At 42.8% G+C, this 26,585-nt stretch overlaps 1 protein-coding gene across 1 annotated transcript in view; it reads right to left on the reverse strand.

Annotated features, from left to right (window-relative positions):
- LOC130181247 (pro-neuregulin-3, membrane-bound isoform) overlaps positions 1–26,585 on the reverse strand; it is a 335,378-nt gene that overhangs the window by 100,325 nt on the left and 208,468 nt on the right. The window contains exon 2 of the mRNA XM_056395233.1: positions 23,970–24,099. Coding sequence (XP_056251208.1) covers positions 23,970–24,099 — 130 coding nt within the window. The remainder of the gene's footprint in view (positions 1–23,969; positions 24,100–26,585) is intronic.

Consider the following 26,585-nt stretch of genomic DNA (forward strand, 5'->3'; position numbering starts at 1 on the left):
CTGTCAAACACAGCCGCCTCAGGGCTGCTCAAGCTGATCTGTCAGAGCTGGGCCCGAGCTCATCGGCCATGAAAGTCAATATTCATCAGATGTGATGCATCACGGTATATCTGCACAGACACGGGTCGGTCCTTCATGAGTGTGATGTGGCGGGGGCTGACGGACTGCGACGGTAATTAGCCTATATCCCATTAATTGGCTGCACTGGTGTGTCGTACGTGCTTCCACCTCACCCACGCACACAACCATTCTCTTCCTCGCGCCTTTCATATTTCTCCTCGACCCCCCCCCCTGTGGTCGTGGCTCGTCCGTGAACCCTGACCCCCACCCTCCCATGAGTGCTCTCATCAGGTCAGTCAGCTGAGATTTGATTTATTGACTCCTCGGAAGCTATCAAACGCTTTTCTGTATCGGCCTCAAAGCCTGGGGTCAACTCAATTGGCCGGCTGGGGAGATTGGGCTTATCGGAGAGGCCAACGGTTACGACGGTGTCACATCGGGGCGTCTCGCGTAGCGTTTGTAACCCTGCTGATGGCCGTTGTGTGTTGCTGTGAGTCCATCTTCTATAGAGGGATTGGAGATAGAAAAAAAAAACAGCTCCTATAAATTGCCACGGGCGATCGCTGCAGTATGACCAACTTGACTGTGCTGCTGTGAACATGAAGAACATGCACACAAAATGCCAGTGGAATAAAACATTGCAGTGACAGGCAGATGTTGGCACAGATGAGCGTGTTGCACAAGTGCTTAGATTGATTTCTGAGGAATTTATCGGGGGCATTATTTTGCAAACAACCTTGGATGCTCTAAATGAAATTGTAAATCCATGGTAATCTGTGGGTCACGCATAGCAGTTGACATTTCAGGGCTATGTAGATCACCTTGAAATGGCTGGATTCTCATAACTGGGACGTAAGCCTGTGATTTTGTAAAAAGCCGCGCCGCCTACAGCTTTCAATCTCATAAAAATGGTGAGCACCAATCTCTCATTCCTGCTCTCCGGGCTTTCGCTTGCTCTCTGGGCTTTACTGCAGTCTGCTGCGCCCTGGAGTTTCTCTGATTTTAATGGCTGTCACAGTGAATCTGGAGGACCCGCCTGTTTCAAATAATAACCATGCTATTTATACAAGCTGGACTTTTGACCAAGTATAGCTTTGACCAAGAAGCCATTAGACTGTTTTAGATCTGTTAAAATGGGTTTAAAGTTCCTCTCCACACATGTTTTAAACTCTGTAAAATCCTCTGCTTTGATTCATATTTTCTTTAACATGGTTTTCCCACATAAAAGGTGAAAAAGAGGAAACCTGAGGTTAGAAGTATTTCTACTCTTACTTCCTCATTGAGAAAATCTGGATCAGGCCTTGTGCCCCGCCCACCACCACCTGCTCCCTCCAGGTGGACAGGTGAAAGAGCAGAGAGCATCAAGATGGTCGGAGGAGGAAACATCAGAGAGACTCAGCCACATGTTGGAGCCTCAGTCAGACCCAGACTCAGAGGAGGAGTCTGCTAGTCTCTGATTCTGTTGGCGTAGTTAGCATCTTTTATTTGATTAGTTTGTTAGCTTGTAACTGGCAGTGGCTGACACAGTGTTAGCGTGTCGTGCTAATGCTAACTCACGCTCGATGCTAGGAGTCGACTGCTCATTTTGCTCATATGTATGTAAAAAACACCACCGCCCCTCCTTCCTCTGCATCTTCATGTGCAGTTCATATTTTACATACATGCTTCTGTGTGGACGTTCTTTCTCATAAGTCACAATGACAGCCTGGTTAGACTGCTCCTTTCACAGCCTCGTCATGTACAGTCAGAGGGGAGCTGGTCTGAGCAGAACAACTGTTGGTAAACAGTCATTTAATCAATGAGTGTCTGGAAGTATCGCCTGCCAGAGACATTTAACATTAAACAGACTGCGTTTAATAAAACCCAGACTTTATCCTGTCAGGGAATCTCACAGGAGTCGTATAAACGTATAAACTGCCTGGTATATTTTGGACTGAATATCCCTCACGATCTTTGTCCACTGCCAGCTTTCTCTTCGTCACTCCATTGTGTAATTTCTAATAAAGCGGATACACATGTATATATATATATATATATATATAAAAAAAACCTCCTTTCAGAGCCTGATTTTTCCACTCGAGCCGCAGCTGTGAACGCAAAATAGCACTTGTGATAAGTGAAATAACATCTAGTGACCGGTGACGCTCACCTCGGGCCTGCTCCCTCGTAGCAGTGCTTCAGCAGAGACGTGCAATGCTGAGATAAGATGCGGCAAAGAGGAAACATGCCCCACAAACCCCTCCATTTCTGAGGGAATTCATTTCAAGGTTTTGTGAAGAAATAATTTAACTTTATAAAAAAATAAGATAGGCCCCAAAAAAGAAGTTACTTCTCCAAGAAAAAAAAAAAAAAAAAAGACAAATCTTTGCCTAAGAAGCTAAATTCTGAAAAATTCTAAATGCTTTCTGTTTTCATTGCACAGCACTCTCCAAAAATATCTTTCGCAGGCAGAATAATGAGAATTTAAACGGCACAAGATAAGTATGCGCGCAGCGAGTGGGAAAAGGAGAACATCTGAAAGAGAATGGCAAATAAAAAAAATTATGACAACATTTGTCAGATTTGCTCGTAATGTGGAGATGAAACTAATATAGTGGGCTTTGGAGTGGGTTGAGCGAGACAGATACGGGTGACACAGGGAGCGCAAGATAGAGAGGAAATACTGCGCCGATAAGACGCAGTAAATGTCTTGCTCCCATTGTGACAATAAAGAATATTTGAATTAGAAAGCGAGGACAGGAAGGAGGTGAGGAGAGCGGCGCTGCATACAGAGAATGACGCCAAGCTATTGTACCATAAACTATTTTTGTATCTCAGGAAGCTCTGAAGTCATAAATACTACAGAGAAAAAAACATTGACACAAATCCAGGAATCATGCACACGTGACAAAAGGACACACATGCACAGATATGCAGTCGGGGCTGTGTTTATATGACCAAACAAGAAGAGAGCGACAGTGAGCGAGAGACTGTAATTGCGGACAAAGATAAAGTGTTTCATGAGCAGGGTGATAAAGTGCATATTAAATTAGCCTTAGCTCTATCGATCGCTGCACTGCAGCAGAAATGGATGCCTTGCATATCAGAGAGATTCAATTATACTCATATAATCAGCTTCAATTCCTAACGGAGCGTGAGTCGGACGGGAGGGAGGGAGGGAGGGAGGGAGGGAAGCATTTGCATAGACTGTATAGAATATTGCTACTTATAGTGTGACAATGAAATAAATCTTGCGGCATGAAAATGAAAAATATTTATCAGTTTTAAAGAGAATTATGAAACAATAGAAGCGACACTGAGAGAATATTTACTTCTCCGCTTCTCTTCCTTCCTTCGTCTTTTCCTTTTCTCGCCCACTCCATACCTTCCTGCTGTGCACCCCCCCTCCCCTCTCTAAGCATATTTCCTCTCATTACTTATTCATTAGTCATATTTATTGAAGGGGCTCACTCTGAGGGGGGATCAATGTCTTATTTACACATTTAGACAGTCTATGGACTGAGCTGCGATTAACTGGCCTATAAAACCTTTAGTAATACCACCATGAATCTGCCATCAGGGACATTTGCCTCCTGATAATGTGAATCTCCATGAAAACAAACAAAGAAAAACGTCTCACTGGAACAAGAAAGATGGAGGCAGTTTGGAGCCAATATATGCAGCGAGGCTGCATCATATGAGGCGATTACTGTATCAGTTTCATCCTTTAAAGAACCGAGCTGCATCTAAACAGCTGGGCAGATGTGTATGTGGGAGCATGTGCAGTTTGTCTGAGGTCACATGTTTTGTGTGACACACAGAAATGACATGATGTAAGAGCGACGTGGAATCCCAACATATTAACACTAACGGCTTATGACAGAGATTCAATCATCTGTCAGCCATTTTGTAAAACAGCTACAAGAGCAAACAGATGAATACAGGGCGTCTCAGGACGTGTGTGTTCTGAGCAACTGGACTTTAAGCGGCTTATCTTATTATCTTTTTCATACTTATCTTTTTTGAACAGAGGTCATAAAAGCAAAACAAATAATTGGATGATTGTAAATTATTTATAGATGCTTTATAGATCTGTTAAAAACGACGTACAAAAGACGGCGGTGGCACCTAATGGACAAAACAGGAACCAGCCTCAAATAAAAACACAGTATATTACTGTAAGAAAACATTTCAAAATCCCACGTGCAATGCCTCGCTGCACTCCAATCTGCACACAACCACAAATATGAGGATTTCTTTCATTACATCAAACAACATGCAACTTTACTAGTAAAATCTTAAATAGCACGACATTATCACCGTGAGCAGCTGCAGCCGTTCTCATCCCAACAGCATTCCTGCTGCCCTCTGAACTCTGAACGCCACCGCTACAGGAAGGCAGAACTACGCCCCCTGCTGTACGAAATCAACACCTGCAGCACGACTGCTACTGGGGGGGTGGGGTGGGGGGGGGGGGGGGGGGGGTGGGGGGTGGGGGGGGGGACCCAGACACCAGCCGAAAGGTCGGCACAAAACTTGGCAAATAAAGTGAGCCATCAACAGTGGTTTATAACCGATCTGTGACATGTTATCAACTGATTAAATGACCACCAACGCAGCCGTTAGTTATATCTTATAAACCTTTTTATCAGCGGTTCCTTATTAGAAACAGGTACCAACAAAAAATGACCTTTAAACATCATAGGAAAACGCACGTCTCATCACACACCTGAGGATTATTCTAACTGCGGCATGGAGCCAGATGAAAGCATCATCCTCTCACTAATACTAATTGTCAAGGCATTCGCATCATATCCGTTGATGTTCACCTGCTTTCCGTCGTGATTTGACATCTGTTTGAATTTGAAATAATGGAAAGACAACTGGTAGCTACTGCTGATATCATGTCCATGTCCATGTCCATGCCCCCTCCCCCCCCCCTTCTTTCCCGCCCTTTCTCTTGGCTCTGCAACAGAATTCAATTACTCTCATACTCCCATATAATCACTTTTCATCCCCAAGGCTTGACAGTTTCCCTGGTCTGACAGAGAAAGCCTAATTACTCTCTGACCTTGACTCTCACTCTCTCATTTTCTCTCTCTCTCTCTCTCCTGCTCTCTCTCTCTCTTTCTTGTTCCTCCTGCACAGTCAGTCTCTCTCTATCACTCTCTGGTCCACAAACACCTGTTCAAATGTGTGAACCCTGAACACACTGACAACATGTCCACATTTGCACCTTTTGCACGTGAGCCTGCTTCCATCAATTGGACGTGCACGAACACGGGGCACGCAGACATGACCTGGTTTCATTCACACCGGTGGAGTAAAGCTATCTCTGCCTGCCCGGCCTCGCCATATGGGCTTTTAACTTTAGGTCTTAATTTCCTTCAATTTCATACCACAGATATAGATGCTCTTATAGTAATTGAAGTCTTTCATGGTCTCCGGCTCTATAAGAGGCTCTTTTTTTTTTTAAAGAGACAGGGCACTCGACCTTGTTGCTGTATATCTCCAGCTTCTCCGTCAGAACACGAGGAAGGATAATGTGTGGAAGTCGAGAGAGAATTCACACGGCGCTGTCACTGCAGTCATGCCTCCTGCTCCCCTTAATCTTCTTTCCCGTGTCAAATTTAATGTAGAGGAGAGAGCTGGCTGAATGGTTGATGAGTTGTAAGGAGGGAGATACCTTTCTCCTGATCTTCATTTACATCACAAGTGCAGACAGACACAATCTGCTTAAGATAATAACTCACAAACAATTACATCATCTTTTGTGTCTTTGGTGAACGCGGCCGTTAGACTCTCACAGTGCTGCTGGAAAAAGCAAGTGATCTCTTGGCTTTAATAACTCAAACTCAGACCTTCAGAGCTGCTGCAGCTCAGCCGTTTCCTTAGTGTATCTCAGGTTCCACAACATCTGTGTTGGGTTAAGGTGTGGGGGTCTTGACTGGGCCGCTCCAAAAACGGTGGTTTTTCATTGTTTGAAGTCATTGTGTAGCAGGCATGCATCCAGGATTTCAGTTTTGGACGGGCCACAGTTATTTTGGCAGGGCCTTTTAATTACAGATGTTAATACTGTTTGCCTTCCTTTGACCGTTTCCAACTGGAAATCTCACTAAAACAGAAACGACCGATGTCATGCTGCGGAGGACGACCAGTGTGTCGACGCTTTTTAAATCTTTTTCTAAAACAAGCGGCACACGCAGGTATGTTGCTCAAATCGAGCAAAAAAGAAGTTTATCCCATCCATCATGTTTATTTTTTGCTGTGGATTGTATAAAGTAACACATTCACTCATTGTCACACTGACACACAACTAAACTGTCACTATTCCAGAGGACGGGCCAAAACCTTTTTTAAATCTTACAATATCAGACTGACAGTCCCACATTTAGTTATAATGTCGACATAAAGAATCTACCCCCGTCTGCAGAATGCTGAAGAGACCTTTTCTCCATGTGGAGAGTGAATGACAGACACAAACAGTCACATGTCAGTGCACAGGCCTGGTGCTAAAATAGATCTCCATCATGGCAACAACAGTTAACCACAGAACCGCTTTCTCTTTTGTGCTTTTATTTTGTAGGCAATATTGCAAAATAAAAAGAGAAACTTTCTTTATTTTATTCTGAAAAGTTCTGACAGGAAATCCCAATGGTTCTGTTGCTTGCTTGACAGACAAGATATGTGGTATGAAAAAAATAACACCAGTAATAAAAATAACACCAGTTCAGTAAATCAGTCAAACGTATAATATGACTGTGGATCACAGCACCACATGTGAACAGTAACAAAATAAATTCCAGTTGCATTTTTATCAATCAATTTCTTAAATTAGCCTTTGATTATGTTCTGGCGGCCATCTAATGGATTAGAAAGAAATTGGCCTGAGGCCAAATACTTGTGGACCCCTGCTGTAAACCTCTGCAGCTCCGTGCAGCCTGATTCACATCAGCACATCTTTCCTGTGAATAACAAACTCAAAATGTTTGAGCGTTTTTAGTTTTATTAAATTAACAAAAGTAATGCATTTATAATAACAACAAGAATAAGAAAGTATTTCATTAGTATTCAGTTACTGAGATTGTTTGCGCTCGATGTTGTGCAGTTTGAAAGTTGAACACAGTGCCGAGGTAAAATATGTGTAAAGTTTCTCGGACATCAGACGTCTCTTTATCTCACTGTCATTACTGGAAACAGCGTTTAATGACCCCAAAGGCTTCAGAGTGTCTCTCACTTGTGGCTAATTGTCTTCAAAGATGATCTGGATATAAAAAATGAAACCAAGAAGTCACTGTTTTCCTCATTAGGCACAAGTCACATTCTTACAGACATTTTTGTGCACAAGCGTGCAGACAGGCACAGGTGCAGAGACGGGACGCCATCACCAGCCAATGTGCTGTGAATATCACTGCACAGTCAACCAGCCCAGAATATCTATAAATAATATATATGTCACTTGTGAGAACATTGTACTGTCTTACATTCACTCCCAGGAGACTTTTTCAACAAACACTCTGCTGATGCTGCAGCCGCATCATATGGCACGGCTTCAATATATGCCTGTGATCTGACACCTGTAGCACACACCTGACGCGTCTGTAGACGGAGGAAACAGTCAAGACCTGATGGACGTCAGCCCTGGGAAAAGGGAGGGAGGTGAAGCATAACTTTGTTTGGGTTTATGCACAGATGTGCATGTGTAGAACGCCAAAGTGGAACGGAACCACGTGCACATCTGCAATGTCTGCAGCTGTCGACACAAAAATCTTAACACAAATATTTCATGTTTAAAAGGTGCGGATTTAACCTGGAAACCAAGTGTTAATGTAACCGATTCACCTTATGGAGATCCACTGTATGTCCCATAAAGGTGAGTCCCCATAATGCAACTGTATGAACAGATTTATGTATTTATACCACTGCAGACTGTCCTGCCTTTACGAGGGGCTGAGCAACAGCCGTTTGCTAAGAAACAAGATTTTGATCTGAGTTAACGACACACGGAGTCAGTGGTAAAGTCAAAGTCTGGCGTGACGTAGCGAGAAGAACAGTGTGGACGATGGTGATGGCTTCATTCACTGTGCTGACTATCGTTCCCTAATTCATCTCAACTTCAGATTGAAATTCATGAAGACCATGTCAGGAGCATGTGCACCACCTCCATGCAGAGCGGGCTCACAGATATTTGACTGGAGAGGATGGATAAAGGCAAAAAACTAAAAAATAGCCTTCTGACTCAATCAGAGGAGAGTGACTCTCTGATGGGCCTGCATCAATATTTTCACAGGGGGCAGAGGAGTCAGTCGTGCCTCTGATCTCGCTTCAGGCGTTTTGCTTCGAGTCGTGTAAACTTGCTCTGCTGCATGCTTTGCATAAATTTGCAAACAGCTCCTCCAACTTAGCAAAGCTGTTACTAAGCACACTAATAATTGATGGTGATGGTGGTGCTGCAGCTGAAGTGACCTTTATGGACTAACCGCACTTCATCTCTGCACTAAACATCTGTAGATAACTGTCCCTGTTATGTCACAGTCCGGATGACACCAAAACTGTGAAACATCTGCACATACATATGCAGTGATATGAGAATACAACACAAATATCTTTCCATAAATGTCCTGTTCTTTCCCCTGGGCACTGAGCTTTGCCGAGGCCTTTGTTCTTTCATTAGCTTTCCTGGAGTGACCTGCTGCACACACACACACACACACACACACACACACACACACACACACACACACACACACACACACACACACACACCTGCAAGTCCATACTCACTGTCCCTGCTGCTCTCTACTGTAGTCTATACCCACATGACCTCAGTGTCAGACTCCACTCCTGTGTCTGCACATATTTACTCACAAGAATATATATTTTTGCTTCCAGGTGCTGATCTACTGCTGGACACAGTGACTTTGCATCTGTGTGATACTGTCATATCACTCCTGGATTAAAGGCTTCTTCCTAACATGATGCCGTACCCAACCCGTTTGGTTTGACGATATCACTTTAATATATGAACTACACCAACGGGTGCAATTAAAGTAAATTAAAATAATGACATACACCAGAATTTACTTGTCTTTGTCTTTTAGTGTAAAATTCTGCACAGAAAAGATTTGTGATGTGTCTGTAAACTCTTCATTTTTGTTTATTTTATTTTCATTCAGGGACAATGCTGAAACCATACAGAAAAAAAGATCCATTGCACAACGGCACTTAAATGTCTCTTCTACTTCTTTTTGCAGTACGGCACAATTAAAAACAGAAAGAGCTACTTCCAGCAGTTTAATTAAAACGTAAAGAAAACATTCCTCAGTGGATTCATTAAGGTACAGTAAAGAAACCTCCACCCTGCATATCATTTGGTTATGTTTCATTCATCTACTAACTTCCACAGCTCAGATGTTGTGTAATTATATCTCAATCCTGTGCAAAGTGAAAAAAAGCTTCAAAATGCGCTACTATCAACCACATATGAATATTTGGATGCATAATCATCTGTGGAAACAGCGTCTTAAGTTGCAGAATAAACTGAAAGAGGGGTAAAAAGAGAATAATGAGCTAACAGTGTCTTCTCCTTCGTCTCCTCTTTCTCTAAATAACATCACATATGATCATTTTCTCCCGGCCTGAAGGGAATCTGAGATCACATGCTTTTAATTCTCTAAGAAGATTATTCATAGGGATACTCTATATGAACACTCAGCCCATCAAAATGATTGTTATCCCTCCTGTCAGTTCTTTTTTACCAACAGATGTTTGATTATCACACTGGGAGACATTAGCAGCCACCCTTGCAAGCTCGCCAGATTTATAACACATATCAAAGCTAATTCCACTGACTTCCGCCCCGCGCCGCTCCATCTGCAATGCTGATCGATCTGCCCTTTGTATCTCCATAAGCCAGCCTACCGTACGCTAATAGAGGAGGTATAAAGTTACTTTGTGACCTTAATAAAACCTTCACTTTGTACTTTAGTCTGCTACCGCCTCCTGAATCAAGCGGCTCAGCGGCTTGTCCACATAAAAGCAAACATCCCATTCTGCTGTGGACACTCTAAATCTGTCCAACACACAGATCCACTCTTTCTATCCTTCCACCTTCTGCATCCAGTTTGCTCTGCGTGATGCTGTGACACAACACAAGCTGTCGCAGAAAAAAAAAAGGCTGTGGAAGAGTGTGGAAGTACACAGGTGGAAGGAGGAGGACATTATTTGATGTGTAATAAAAATGAAGCGAGGTCGGGAGGTTACACTGGAACTGCAATAAAGGAATCAGTTTGAGAACTTTTCAATTGCTTGAAACAAGTATTCAGGTATTCTGCGTTCGCAACAAAAAGGGCCGAAGCCAAAGGTCATTTTGTTTCTACAATAGAATTTCTCAGCATGACAAACTGCAGGGAACGCCGCCGCGCACTTGAAAAACACCAGCTGAACTGTTGCGAGGTTGTAATATTTAGCACGTTTTGTGGAAAAATTTTGCAATTAGCAAACGCCACCGCTGGGCCCCTTCAAACAAAAAGAAAAATAATAATAAAACTCACTTCTTCGGAACTTCCCTCATTCCCAAAGCACAACAAAGCACTTAGGTTTTAATCACAGCTGACTTTTTGGAGGGGCTTTGTTCAGCCAGCAGCACAGCTCCGTTTGAGAGTGGTGAAGCGCTCTTTCCTCCTTTTACAAATTATTCACTACAATCCGATTCCAGACAAACAGTGATGCACGATCAGGACCGGACACGTCGGCGCGGCTCGTAAAGTCAGGAGTGTGGATCCCGCGTGTTTTCCCTGGGACGCAGCTGGACGTTTGTTTAGCGACATGATAACGTTCACTGCAGCTGAATGAGAAAACATTTTGTTTCTGCAGGTTAACACGAGCATGTGTTTGTTTTGCTTCTTTTACAGTTAACAAAGATGTCTCAATCGTGCCTGGGACTTCGACTGTAGACACATTAATTAATAATTAACAATAAATAATTAATGCGCGAAAAATGGCAGTTTTTTTCACTCATTAATGAGTCCAGCATAAAAAATATAAACACGTATATCACCATATTAACTTTAAAATATTTGACCCTTCGCCTCATGTTACTTCAGTATGATGTCATGTCCATTTTATTGTCTCCCATGCTTCCATTAGAGAAGGGGGAGACAGACAGGGGGAGTCATAGGTCTTTAGTTTGAGGGCGATTAAATTTTTACTGTTAACAGGAAGTGCAAAAGGTCAGTTCTCAGCTTTGACATGGCACAGGCCGTGTGAGCAGGGCAGCGGCATCATAAAGTGCACTTCATTTGTGAAGTTTATCCTTTGGAACAAAATGTAGAAATATAAAAATTCCATTGGCTTTTTATCTAGGAAAACCAAGGTAACGCTAACATCCGGGTTGGTCTACAAAAGTACGTCATCCCTGCGTCACTCTATCGTTTTCTTCAGTGTCATTACAGTTGTAGGAGTAGGAGCTATCACAGGTAAGCACCTGACAAATGTTCCAGCATGCGGACACAACTCAAAGAGAGACCCGCAGAAAGGAGCCGAGACTTGGAGGAGGCTGCGTCCCAACTCCACACAACTATTCATTTCATCTGGAGCTTTCAGTTTGCAATGAATTCACACTGGGAAACTGTCAAAAGTAAGTAAGTCAAAGATGTCAGCGTGTTGACTACGTTCGCTTGATTTTTTGAAAGCAGAGGTGATGGACGCTATTGTCCCATAATTCAATGTGGGGAGCCAAAATTAAAAACCAATTATGGATGACGGGTGACAAAAGAATAATAAATGAATGGGCTCAAATCAAAACATTTTGCTCGCACAGTGTTTAGCTTCGCGTGTTGGTGCAGGAATGGCATTATGGGTAAAGACCACCGCTGCTGATGATGAGAATAAAATACAGTAGATACAACACAAGGACATGTGTTAGTTTTGTCCATTTGTGCTTACAGTATGAGCACTGGCATGTTTGTGTACCTGTGTACCTGTGTGTGTGTGTGTGTGTGTGTGTGTGTGTGTGTGTGTACTGTATCTTAGTGTAGTTCTGTATGTGTGTGACAGGTTGAGCTCCGGTGACATGAGAAGTGCTAGACTTTGACACGGAAGCTTGTCGGCATCCATCAGCATCACTGCCATTATCTCCTCACTGCCCCCCCCCCCCCCCCCCCCGAAACCCCACCACCTCCACCTCCACCTCCACCCTTGCACTTCATTTGTCCTCCTCTCCTCTCTCTGTGATACTGCTCCACCTCTCTCTCTCCCACTCTTCCACTCACATCAGAGGAGTGTACAGAAGTGCACACACAAACACACACACACACACACAAACACACACACACACACACACACACACACACACACACACACACACACACACACACACACACACACACGCACTTATCTCTAACTCCCTCACTCCTTCATTCACTCCATCACTCACCCATGCGTTCTTCCTTTCTCTCAGTAACAAGCTGACAAACGGACGGGCAGACCTACAATACATCATGACATCCCATTGACAGATTCAACCCACGGCCAACATGACTGTAGCTGGAGGATGGAGAGACTCCTATATGCTCAGTCTCAGCCTGAAGCAAAGCATTGTGGGGTTACAAACCCTGAAATAGCGTCTCCAGCAGTGGTGTGGCCCCGCAGTACTAAAACTAAAAAAAAAAAAAAAGAAAGAGAAAGAAAAATAATGGCTCCATTATTGGCTATTTTTCTGCTGCACACGATTATCTTTTTTATAGCCAGCAGTGTTTATGTACACGCATCAAAGCATCGCCCACGCTCACACTTACACTCCCACCCGGATACATACACACACTCATAAACTATTGTAGGCAATAAGAAACACATTATATGCAGATTAGGGAGCAGTGATTAGAAATAATCTGGGATGTCTCTTTAATTTATTGATTAAATTGGAACAAATGATTTCAGTATTTTTCACTATTTTCAGCCACTAACATTAATTTATGAAACATTCAGGTTTCTCAGCTGATTCAGCTTTCATGACTCCAATGAAATAAAAACAAGTTATGACTAAGCGCCATGACTCATGTCTGATGTTTATTCATTCTCACAGATTCTATAAAAGCACTAATGAAATGTTACATGATTGTTTTGATCCAAGTATTGCTGCTATTAATATGTGTTGGAATTTAGGACATTTAATCCCGTTTTCCCTCTGCATCATAAACAGGCTGCAGGAATTCTACTCTTTGAATGGAGACATCAGTTCGTCAACTGCAAAGTCAAAACAGTTTAAATAGGTGCAGTTATGTTTTTTATTTTATTTTATTATAATGCTTTATGTCCAAAAGACAATAAAAGTTAGCACGCATGGCTTTTTCTTGATACGAGGAACTGAGAGGCCAAAGTGAAGGAACTGTAAATCCTGCACCCAGTGGCAAAAGTAACGCTGGTCTGAATTTGAGAGTTGTGAAAGGTCTGACAGTGAAGAGTGAATTGTGGGAAGCTCATAGCTCTAAAACTGTTTTATAAGTGCACATCAAGTGTGGGTTAACTCTTCTAAACATATTTTCAGACGCGGCACACACTTACCTATACTACCCAGCAGCTGGGTGTGAATGCACACTTCAGCTCTCAAGACCTCAAGTGTGGGTACTCAGAGTTTACAGACTGACACAGCTTTCACGTTTTTCTTTTTAACCTGCAGAGAATCTGCCTCGGCTGCTGAGTTAATAGTTAAAGGAAGTCACGTGACCATTTATACCATATGTAAAACACTTGATAGAAAGACCGACAGCCTGTAGCTTCATTTAGTACGAGCTTGGAAGTTCTGGAGCTTTTTGATGATATGTCGCCATCGTCAACAGCAAAGGGAGGTTTTCTGATGATGTCGTGTTTTCAGTCACAACCACATCAACAACAATCTTTTTTTACATATAAAGAACTATATAAAAGTCACATGAAACGGATTAGTTACAATAAACCACTGATGGAACAGCAGCAGTTCAACTGGCGACTTCTAAATGTAATTTTCACTAATTGGAAAAAAAGGCAGATTGAAAGGACAATTACAGGGCCTCTCGTTGAAGATGTCAAAATGGCCATTGGCTTGAGTGTCAGCGTAGCGGTGACCTTGACTGGATTTTGAAATGGGAAAGTGTTAATTATTCATGAACACTTAAGGGTGGAGAAGGAGCACGACGGAGCTGCTTTATTGGAGACATTAAGTGTGAATCCCGTCCTTATGACTTGTTTGGCACGCAGCCGTGCGTGGGGCGCCTCGCTATAGTCTGCATGCGCTCCGTGTTTCTTCACACGTGTGTGTAATCAAGCCTCGCTCTTCAGAGAACACAATGACGGAGGACTGCTCCCTGTTAGCCGGAATACGGGAGACAGACGTATCTGAGCTCGGGGCGCTGCTGCCGTTTCAGAGTGAAGTGCACTACAGTAAAAAACATACATCAGCAGGCTGGTGCAGCTCCCAGGTAGCACTGGGACTCCAGACCTGCTTAATATTACAGACACAGCTCGTCTTTAGTCATTCTCTCTTTTCTATTGTACCTCTCTGTCTCTTTCAATCTCTGTCGCTCTTTCTCCGTTTCCTCCCTTTCTTCTTTCCTCAGCAATCCTTTATGTAAATATATTTTACTCTCCATCTTCCTTCTTTTTTTTTTACTGTCACATTCATTTTCTCTGCCTCTGTTCCTGCATGCTGAAATTCACCTCTGTGCCAGAGTTCAGTCAATGGGGAAAGATTCCCCAAGGTAGGCATGGGAAATTATACTGTCTTTGTGGCCAGCTTAAAAGTTTCTCTCATTTTTTTTCTAAAAAAGGAAAAAAAAAAAAAATCAATCCTACTTCTCGAAGCTCTCTAACGTATTTATTCAGAGCTCTCCATCCTGGTGGAGGATGCAATGCAAACTCAGTCAGAGTTTTGGAGGGAAAAGGAGGGTTCATTTGCATACATTTGCATCCTATTAACACATCAAACCTGCTGACTTGAAAGGGATGCCTTGATTAGGAACATCACCAAATTACTGCATGTCCACTTCCTCGCTCCTCTTCTCCCCGTGTCCTCTCTCTATCTCCTCAGTTTACTTCACCTCTGCTTCACTGCTGAGTATTGTTACTGTACACATCCTGTGTGTGTGTGTGTGTGTGTGTATACATCATTATAGAGAATATTACTGGAATATTCTTCAACCTTTGATGTGCCACACACTCCCTATAAACCCATCTGTCCACTGCCTCTTGCTTTTGTCTTTCACCATGAGGTCATGGTCAGGTCTCCTTCTTTGTTGCCTCAGGGCGTCACTGATAAGTTTGGCAGACCCGTCAAAGATTTTCAATTTGTATGTGTGTGTGCGTGTGTGTTGTGTTCTTCACACACACACACACACACACACACACACACACACACACACACACACACACACACACACACACACACACACACACACACATCTAGAAATTGCTTTTACACATGACCACATGTTCTGCATCATGGTATGTTATGCGCCTCCTAAAGAAGAGCTGACCGTGTGGGTGTTGGAAAAGAAAAATGTCCTCCCATGTCTCCACTCACTGATTTACATCACTTACAGTTACATGATGAAATACACCCTGAGCTGTCACTCACTTCAAAAGGCACAGCAGGAAGTGAAATTATCTTTACTAGCCCGACTCGCACTGTGTTTCGATTCCATGACAACGCTCCTGATTTCCCAGATACTACAGTGTAGTCCACTACACCAAACTCTGTGGGACTGTACGGCCACGTCCTCACTGTTATAAAACATAAAGGGCTGTCAGTGATTTACTGCACGCTGAGCATCTCGCTATTTCCTTGTGCACGTCTTCTAAGTCACAAGCAACATTTCCCGCTAACTATGAGGTGTCCTTCTAAAAATTTTGATTGTATAATTAAATCAGTTCTTTTCCTTTAAAACCCCGCTGACCTACCAGGGGGTCCAAACTCATGTTGAGCAGTATTGTGTAAGATTATGCAAATCCACAGAGCTTTATTTTTAATTGAGGTGGAGATTGTTACGTGCATAAAATGATGGACAGGCTACTATTTCTATTTGATGCAATGGGGCATGGGCCTGAAGAAGAAGTGCTGCTCAGGTGCTGGGCGTATTCTAACCTCTTGTATTGTAAATGCAATGATGGCTGAAGCTTTATTCCTTGATGGCCACTGCTGCTGTTGTGCAAAACATATCTCACTGCCAAATATTAGTGCCATCTCTTCAGGGAAATCACAAAAATGATAACATAATTAAATACTTCGACTTCTTACTGTATTATTTCTGTCTGCTTCAGGATATTCTCTATCAAACGTCTTTAAAATCCTGCAGTTGGCACCGTCAGGGTCCAATTGCCACAGGCTGTGAGGGTTATTCACAGGAAAACGTCACTCTGATTAATGATCCTAATTTGTCTAAGTATAACTTTTCAGAACTGTGTTAAATGTGACAATTATTTAAAGCTTTCGTGGATTACACTCAGCAGTGCACCTCCAAAACGTTCAGTTTCCTGTCACTTTCTGTCAAAATCATCGCAACACTACAACAACTCACAACACACATACACAGTATATGTGTATGTTTGCGACACAGCCTTAATTGGAGAGTCTCTGCTGTTTACCAAACTGAGTGAGCTAATGCAATTGCACAATTAAACTTGCTAAATCTTGCTAATTAAAACTGACAATTTGTCAATACAAATCGATGGGAAGTTGAGAAGTTGGTGGAGAGGTTATGTGACGGCATCGAGAGGACAGCTTGAGAAAATTCACAATTCCAGGAAATATCTCACTAATCTAAACACTAAACACTAGTTCACTTCTGCATTGAAGTCCACCAACCTAAACGACCATATAGGTCATTTGTCCCTACCCTCTGATATTCCCGTGTCTCCATGGCAGCTGGAGATACGCCACAAAGTGTTGTGTGACAATGCTATGGTAAATATGAGCTAAGTTTAGGCACAAAAACAACTTGGCTATTTGCACGTCGACAAAATAGTTTGTTAGAGTTTGCTGCTGTCTGCCGTCTGCTGCTGGGCAGGTAGCGAACAGTGGGTTCAACAAAAAGAGCAGCGAGACTGAACCAAATGTGCTGTAACCAAAACCGGAACAACAGGCTAAAATAGACTGAATGAAGCCGGTTCGTTGTTAATTCAAACATGTTTATGACGTTGTGAAGCAAGAAAAACAAGCCACTGTTCCATTTGTTTTCTTTTCTGTTCAAGCACAAGATCATGAAAAATCAAGAATGATTAAAATAACAGAAAAAATAATGGCTTATTCCTCTGCACTAATTTGACTTCCCTTTATATAACACCCCGACTGAGGTGCCAAAAGATCATTAAGCCTTCATTGTGTGCTAATTAAATCAGCACACAGTGACTTACTGTCGTTTGGCTCCCATCACTCACACTCAGCTCCTCTCAGTCACCATGTCACCGCGAAAACGCACCCTCATCGCCTGTTTCCTGGTTTATATTTGTCTTGCTCCCTCCTTGGCTTCCCCCCAGCTTCTGTTTTCCATACCCATGCTGAGTGCTCCTCTTTGCATCTTGGAGGATTCACTCACCGAAAGCGGCGCCTTCTAGCCATAATATGCAGTCTCTTATCTGTTTAATTTTCTCCCACCATGAAAGCATGCCACGGCATCAGCCTTGTTTATTACTGTCAGAGAGACACCAGTCGAACTCCCACTGGTGTGCCATTATTATCGCACAGATGGCGATGAGGGCTGAGAGAGATAGATGGAGCAACAGAGAGGGAGAAAAAGAAAACAAAAAGAGGGAGTGCAGGGTAAAGAGGAAGAAAAGAAAACAGGAAGAGAGTGAGAGTATGAGTGAATGAGAAAAAAAATGTACTTTCCATTTTAACATTTTTCTGAAGGTATCTCTTATCCTGTAACGATAATACACCTTTGCACTTCTCTATTTACAGACACACACACATGCACAAACGCAAATGTGCACTGCAGCATTCTATATAGTGAACATGTGACACACCTTCATCCCAGAGGCTTTCTCCTGTCGAAGTAAATTCCTGCTGTCAGAAACAATATCGCACAGAATGCAATGACCCCTCCATACATTCCTTCACTCCTCCTCTCTGCAGGAGTGGTGGTGATGGTGGTGGGGGTGGAGGGTGGGGGTGTCTCTTGGGGTGACAGACGTGTGTGTTGTTGTGTGAGTGATTGCATATCTTCTTCCAAAATGCCCAGAGGAAAGATTTCAGGACCTTGGAGAGCGACACTCTCTCTCACTCAGGGAAAACGACTCATTTTTATGTCTTAGTTTGGTCACCGCCAAACATTATGGCTTCCTGATTCATGGGCTTTGCATATGCAATAGATTCACAAGCCGGCACGCACTGATTTGGCGATTTGCATATTGGAAGAAATTTGGCATTGTAGGTTAAGATTAAAGCTCGGTATAAAGGTATAAAAATGCTGAGTAGGCCCAGTTGATTCTGACTTTGTGTCATGACAAAAGGAAAAGATCCAAGTGACAGTTTGTTGGGGTTGGGGTTCATATATTATATATATTGCATATATATATATATATATATATTGCATATCTTTATTCATATGTTTTTAATCTCCTTGTTTACCGGCGGCTTAGAGGTGTGTTATTGCTGCCATGTTTTCAATTTCATGCATGCTTCTTGTTAATTGGCTTGCCGGTGGGTGTATGTGTGTACGAGTGGGGAAGGTGATGTTATGTATTCCACTGAGCAGCCACTCTTGGCACCTATGAGGCTCAGGCAATTGCGTAGTGCAGGGTATACTCAGGTATACCTGCTTATTTTTCAGTCAGCAGTGTGTATACCACTTCTAGATTCACTCTGTTGAGCATCATTCATGTGCTGCAATCCAATTTGTTTTGTTTTTTTACTTATTTACTTTACACTGTACAGTAGGGTGGGTCATGCATCCAATTCATCCTGAGAAGGAAAATATCGCCTGTTGCCTACCTGCCTTGTTGGTGTATAACTCACCACAGATCCTATGAGGTAAATTTGACTTTCAGGTAGTATTTGTTCGACAGATAATGCCTGAATTTTCATTTTGGGGAGAACCGTTTCTTGAAATGCTCTGCGTTCAAAAAGTAGGCTACACTTTTATTTTGCAAATCGGCTGTGTCATCCTGAATGTTTGTTCAGAACATTGTCTCAGACTGAAACACCATGTTTGCTTCATGTTGAATGTGTCTTATATTTATGCATTAGGCATGTGCGGGCCCCAGTTATATCTGCAAACTGCTCTGTGACAAATCATGGTGACACACTCTGACTCACATCATCTGTGGAAAATCACTTGTTCCAAGACACAGTTTACAAAAGAAATTACTAGCCGACAGACTACTTGCAAGGTAAGAGAAAAGTTGTTTGATTCTCATGTGTGGACGGACTCAGGAATAAGGAATATCATCTGAAGTCAAGCAGCAGAAGTTAAGTGACAATGTGCAAATACCACTGGCCCATTTTTGGGTGAACTAAATATTCAAGAATAGTGTCACATGTCACTTTATAACACAGGGCATCTATCCTTTGCTGGACAGGCCGATAAATTAAGGCACCACTACAGCGCTGGGCCCAGGTCAATCTGGTGGAGCTGGTCCGTGACTGAACACTTTGGAGAAGCATAAGGTCAACTGGGAAGAGAAAGGCTGGAGTACAGAGAGACAGGAGGGAGGATGAGGAGGATTGTGAGCGAGGGAAGGAGGATTACACTCTGAGAAGAAGTGGTTTGTCTGCTGCGTGACCCCCCCCCCCCAGCTCCTTCTTTACTCTGTGCCAAAAAAAATACTCAGCAACCACTGTTATCAAGTGATCAGCCTTTTCACATACAGGACTGTTTACATCCTTCTAAAACCAGTGCAGAGTACTTACTGTGATGGGGTGGTTCAGTTCTTGAGATGTTTATTTATTTATTTATTTTTTTAAATCTAATCTTTTATGTCTTGGAGTAAATTTGTTCATGAAATAATTTCTTTGTAAGTCTTCCAGCTGAACTCAATTTACATTTCTGCTTGTCACGAAGATTAGCTGCAGGGCAGTGAAATGGGGGAAACATCACAGCTAATGTTATGAGTTTTGTTTCAGTTTTCTGTGTTCTTCTTGTGTTTAAGACATTATATCTGTCTTGCATAATGATCTCTTTCTATTTATTTTAGAGCAAGGTGTTATTGAGTTTTAAAGGCCTTTCAATTGAATAGGATGATGTAAAAGAAAAGGAAGGAGGATGAATGGCTAAGGACAAGAGAAGCATGTGATAGACATGAATGATGACAGTGACGTTAGAAGCCTTTGGTTGGAAGAAAGAGGAAGAGACTGAACACCACGCTGCCCTTTAACCTAGCAATCAATTTTGGGTATGTGTCATATATCTGCCTCTGCCCCCCCCCCCAGAGAGGGTCTGTGTCACCCCCCTGGTCTTATTGGCTCCAGCTTTGCAGGGATCTCTTCCAAACCGGCGCTACCTCCACCTGCCAGGTGAGATTGCCTTTCTATCGCTCTGGAACAGCCTGTCGACAGAGGGCAATGAGACGGGGTTTAGACCTAGCACCTTGTTGATAACTAGACTGGGGGGGGCACCACGTCTTCTCCAAAAAGTATGAAAGTAAAGACAGAGATGTAGGCAAACAGGGAAGGGAAGATACTTAAATAGACATTATTTGAACTGGTAATTACATTAAAACTATCATTACAGTTTTTGTTCTCTTTGGGAAAATCCAGCTAAGCTGAAAAAGTAATTAATCAAATTCAGCATCGCATACTTTTATAACTGAATGACTTGGCCTCTTGCCATGTTCTGAAAATATTATCTTAGCACACTGACTAATTTACTGGTTAGCTGAGCACTAATGATTGAATGCCTGACTATGTTGCCCAAAGCAATGAGCATTGGTGTGTGTGTGTGTGTGTGTGTGTGTGTGTGTGTATGTTTGTATGTATGAGAACGAGCAGTCCTTGTGACTCACATTGAATCCCTCCCCTCTCAGCATCCGTCCCCGCAGGTTCACAAACCGGCTGCACTAAACAGCGCTCTGGGGGACAATCCCTGCGCTTGTTTTACAACATGGTCGGGGGAATGGCACTTGATGTTTGAGTTATGAGGCTTTGGGAGAAAAATCATTGCGAAAAAGGATCAAGTTTCATCTAACAAATAAAAATGATTAATTCTGTGACAAATAATGCCACAAACTGGCTCAATTTATCCCCATTAAACGTCTGGATTGATCACGCTTTTACAACCTGATTTGTCTCAATTTGTTGTAAACATAAATTGAATCAGATTATACATTGATCCTGTGCCGGGGGTGAAATTCGTCATTCTTTTTGTTGCTGAAGATAAATTAACGTCTAGCAGCATGTCGAATGGAGCACACAGTAGCCTGTTTTTTTTCTTTTATGGCAAAATTTTAGATATATTTACTATATATTACTGATATATTACTCCAGTCTTTAGTCACTCTGTTGCCTCACTCAGAAAGTACATCTATTCATAAAATATTCATATCAAGTTTGATTCCAAAAAGACTGACTCATTAGTTTAGTTCCAGAGTCTAAAGTATTACCCCTTCCAAACTCTAAATGTTATTTTTTAAGTTAAGCACTAAACACACCTCATAGTTTTACTGCATGATCACGCCAGCTGTTATTCAGATTCAGAACGGATGGCATATTGTTTGATGGTCCATATCTTTCCTTTAGAAAGCTCATTGCCACACGATTAAGCAGCAGAGATCAACTCGGTGCGCATTTTTCCTCTGCTCTGTACCTCAGCTCGCACATTAACATGCACAGACAGTGTGTTCAAGGCCGTCCTGGCGTACATCGCAAACCTTCTCTCCTTAACAGCTCTGCTTGTCCACAGATTATGTCGTCATGGCAACGGAAGCGAGCTATGGGAGGAGGGCAACGGCCCTCCCCCATCTCAGACTCCTCGTCCGCCTACACCTCGGTCTCTCCCGCGCTCTCTGTTTTCTGCCTCTCTCATCCTGCTTCCCCTTCTCTCTTTCAACTATCAACACTTTTCTGTAATAAAGTAGAAAGCAGTAAAAAACAGGCCTTTGTGCTTTTGTGGACTTTGGTTGAGCTTTGACTCGATTACACAGCGCATGGAAACTGAAGAGGACGCATTAAAGTGGGTGACTCTCTCACTGCACTCACTTACGCAAACGGGTATTCTTCTGGCTTTTAGGTTTCTTAAATATACATGTGTATATTATTATATAATACATATACTACATATATGTGTTATACTAAACACAGTTAGCAAAGGTAGATTTATGTTGCGGCTCACTGTCAGCCCACAAAACATAACCACCCTCAGAGAGCGGGAATTTTTTTATTTTTTATCACTGAAGTCCAAACTATTACTCTGGCATCTGCATAACTGCAGACCCTTGCAGCTATGCAGATTTGTCTTTTAGTCGTGTCGACAAGGGTGGTCTCTGCATAAATGTATGACTGTGTGGGCCACCTGCAACTGCACTAACTTCTGCATCTGTTTCAGACTCTGTCAGGGAGTTAATTCACCTCTAATAAGCACGGTTCAAAGATCGGGTCAGGGTTAGGGAGGAGATCTGACTGCCAGGCCTGCAGCATGTAGGAGGATTTATAGCAACAAAAACAGTCTGTGTGCATGTGTGCACATCATCATGAAATATGTGTTCATGTGCACAGTCTTCACATAATCTCTTCTGTTACATTCTGTACATATATTCTAAATTCAGCGATTCTCACTTACATTGCTGAACTACAACACACCCCTCATTATCATCCACACACCCACACACACACACACACACACACACACACACACACACACACTTTTGCATGCATACGGATGTATACTTGTAGCCCAGGGAAGGCAAAACAGACTCTTTGAAAAACAGGTCGGGTGGAAGTCCTGCGGTTAGATTTTGGAAGAAGTTGTTCTGGGACTTAATTAGTAAAGGGCCCCACATTTGAACAGGCTAAGTGCCCATGAGCTCTACTCTCAAATCTGGGACAACTAAGACACACACACATAAGATGGCGACACCCATGCATACACACACATACACGCGCACGCATACACACGCACACACAGATTATACATATGTACACATATATACACGTTGCACGGCTGCACAGCCACTGAGCTGCAGAAAATCTTTTCCATACAGTTTATCACAGTGTTTGCAGAAGGACCAGCTCCTATAGATATCTGCCAGAACCAAACGCAGAATTAAAGGAATGTTTCACAGTAAGTGTTGTGTAAAGTGTGTACGCTTGAACCCCGGCTCGGACACGTTTGTAGCTCGGTCTGGCAGCTGGAGTCACAGCAGTTACTGTGATTTTAAGGGCGATGCAGAGTCACAACACAAAAAGCATTTCAATCTCCACAGAAACATTTCGAACAACTTCTTTTCAGATGTTGATATATGTTCATTAAGTTCCAAGCAATGATTCATTTACTAATGCATTCCTACACACACTTCTTCCAGATAGAAAAGATACAGTACAGCACGGACACACAGCATTTAGCTGACTGTGACTGTTCAAATGTGCTGTAGCAATTAACGGTCGAGGAATGGATTATGCTGAGAAGTGGTTTGAGAACTTCCTATGGACGCTGTGTTGTCGTCTTTGGCCATAAATCTAGGTCACCCTTGGAATCCATTAACTGTTGTAAATTCAAGCAGCTTCTACCGTCCATTAAGGGGCAAACTGCACATTCTTTAGAGCCATCTTCCTCTTAAACCTGCAGGGTGTGGTGCGTGATGTGTTTGGTGCTACAGTCCTTTGAGTTAAAGGGATTATTCCTTCACTGACAGGGTTAGGGTCACAACACAACAAAAAAAAAAAAGAAGGCAGAAGAAAAACATATTAAATATGGGAAGACAGAGAAGAGGGGGGAGGAAGAGGAGGCATTTAAATAATCACTTACTTGCAGTGCTTGTGAGGCCCACTGAGCGTCTCGATGACAAAGCATTCGCCACCATTTAGGCAGTAGGCCAGGTCCTTCTCATGACAGGGTTTGAAATGCTCTGAGTGCAGCGGAGGGACAGTTGGAGATGCTGCAAGACAAACAAAGAAACTCTTGTTAGTCATAATTAACTCCTACAGAATAAAAAATAAATTAAAAAAGCAGAGGCTCTTTAGTCTCCACCCAAGGATCCACAACAAGTGTGCTGCTGCCTCTTAACACACTGCATGTTTGTGGATGAAGCCAACGCACTATTGTTTGCTTAGACCCTGCAATGTCACCGGCGAAAGATGGATGGAGGACGGCTAATAATCTGTCCTGCTGTGATTAATGCTCCCTGGTCACAGTTGCGCTGTTGGAGAGCTCGACTTCTCCTGGCGATTTATCACGACATGCATGGCCGATTGTGGACAGTGCACAGTCACGAGGGAATCTGCTCAACGTACCTTAATAGATGATCGTATAATTGAAATTAATAAACTGAGCATCAGTCGCTTAAGAGCAATAAAGGAAATGCAAAAAAGGAGGAGTCGATTAATCTGCAATTAATGGTGTTACAGACATTTTTCTACCTGTTGAGGATAATTTATAAAACAAAAAAGGAAAATGAAATGGTTTCAGAGAGTGCATGGACAGTTATCCATCGATGGGACATGAGGAGAGATCGGATCTGCACCACAGATGATGCTCTTATTAATATCAGAGCAGACTGCTGACTGTTTCCTTTGTGCTTACAAATGAAAAATGAGTGTGCTAAGGGCTCTCATTAGCCCGTCCACAGCCATGTTTTTGAAAGTAGCTGGATGAACAGTGATGAGCAAGAACTTTATGCTTCAGTGAAAATCCGTTTTACTCACAGGACACAGTTATTACCACTAGTATACTGATTACTGCATTAGGTCGCCCTTTAATGGCGTGTGGAAGATACATCGGAACGAACCGCAGATTTCTCAATCAGGAGCTAAAGAGAGAATAATGATGAGCAGTGTTTGGGGAGGGAGGGAGGGAGGGAGGGAGGGAGGGAGAGAGGGAGGGGATGGATGGGTGAGGCGAGGTGAGTTATTTCAGTATGGACCTCAGATCCCTTAATCAGCAGTATGAGGCATGTTCGTGGCAGGGTTAAGTTATGAGATGCTGGGTGCTGATTGGCTCTCTGGGGATCTTCAATAACCCTTGGTAATTGGCTGGTGAGGGGCTGGTTTCCATGTGAGAGGTTTAGTCAGGTCAAGAATTGAGTCAGCGCTAAGACGCGGAGGACGTCACCGGGGTTGGACACGATGACGAGAATGTTTCAAGCTCGTAAAGAGTTGTTTAAACACTTCGACTTCTGAGCCAGTCAACGCTTCTAAAATGCAAATCCCTCCGTTTAAAACAGCTTTATTATATTTTCTGTGAATCTGTAAGAGCTTCAGTTTGAGGGCTTGGAGTTTCAAAATAAAAGAAGTGATGTTTGCCAGACAGGGTAGGTCTGAAGAGGAGACGTGCTCGTTGCATTATAGGAAATGTAGGATTATGGAGCTTGAGCCAACTGGCACAAAAAGTCAGGCCTGGCTGCCTCCATTTTGACAATTCTGACGACGCAGAGTTGCCCAGCGTCGCCTGCCTGCAACGCCAAATTACAAGTGACACTTGAAGTAGCATCGAGGTCCTTTTTCTTTTCATCTTCAATAATATTTATGTACTGCAGCTGTTCTGAACTTAACTTTCAGACTGATCAACAAGCAAAGGCAAGCTACAGACACTGCTTTCCAACCGGCAGGGTTAAAGGTCAACGCATAGCGACGGTGATGGTCTATTCCCATTAAGGTGATGCCGAGCATGATGGTGAATCCCTCACCTGCTCTATAACCATAAGACAATGTCAATCCTGAATCCGGAGCAGAATAAAGTCCAGTTTAATCTCTCTGCAGACAGACACTCACTCTCTCTCTCTCTCTTCTCTCTCTCTGAATTAGCCTTGTGCTTATTCCAGACATGTCCTCCTCCAGTCTGCATTCATAATCTGTATAGTTGCCAGCATTGAATGAGACAAAAAAAATATGTCTTGTGCTCCTCGCAACAGCCATAGGAAACTGACTCAGTGCTAATGAAAAATAACTGGACAGCTTATACAAACACAAGCAGAAGTGATATTTCACAGCAATTTATATTTCACTTTAGTTTATTTCAAGGATCATACATTTGAAAAGCTGTCTACCCCCAAACTTGGATTTTGAATCGCCAGTGGGCATTTTTCAACATGGAAGGAGAATTGATTTTAAATCGGAGATGCTGAGATCTGATTTAACAGCTGACCATCCAGAGGGATTAGTGTCTCGTGCAGGGACTCAGCCGTGCACGACTTACATTCAACGCATAAGAAGTTTTTCAAGTGCCAGTGTCTCAGCGAGCGGGAGAGAGGAAGAGTCATGACGGAGAGCGGAGGTTGTGACACAGCAACAACTGATGTTTTCAACAGGTCGTCCGACCTCAACAACCAAACAGGTTGTACGTTCCAACCCTCCGACACCACCCACGGGAGGCGCTCCTGAAATTACAGAAACCTATGATGGGAGGCCTTGGTTGTCACGGTTACAA

Source organism: Seriola aureovittata, chromosome 14, assembly GCF_021018895.1.
Source record: "Seriola aureovittata isolate HTS-2021-v1 ecotype China chromosome 14, ASM2101889v1, whole genome shotgun sequence".
Classification (NCBI taxonomy): domain Eukaryota; kingdom Metazoa; phylum Chordata; class Actinopteri; order Carangiformes; family Carangidae; genus Seriola; species Seriola aureovittata.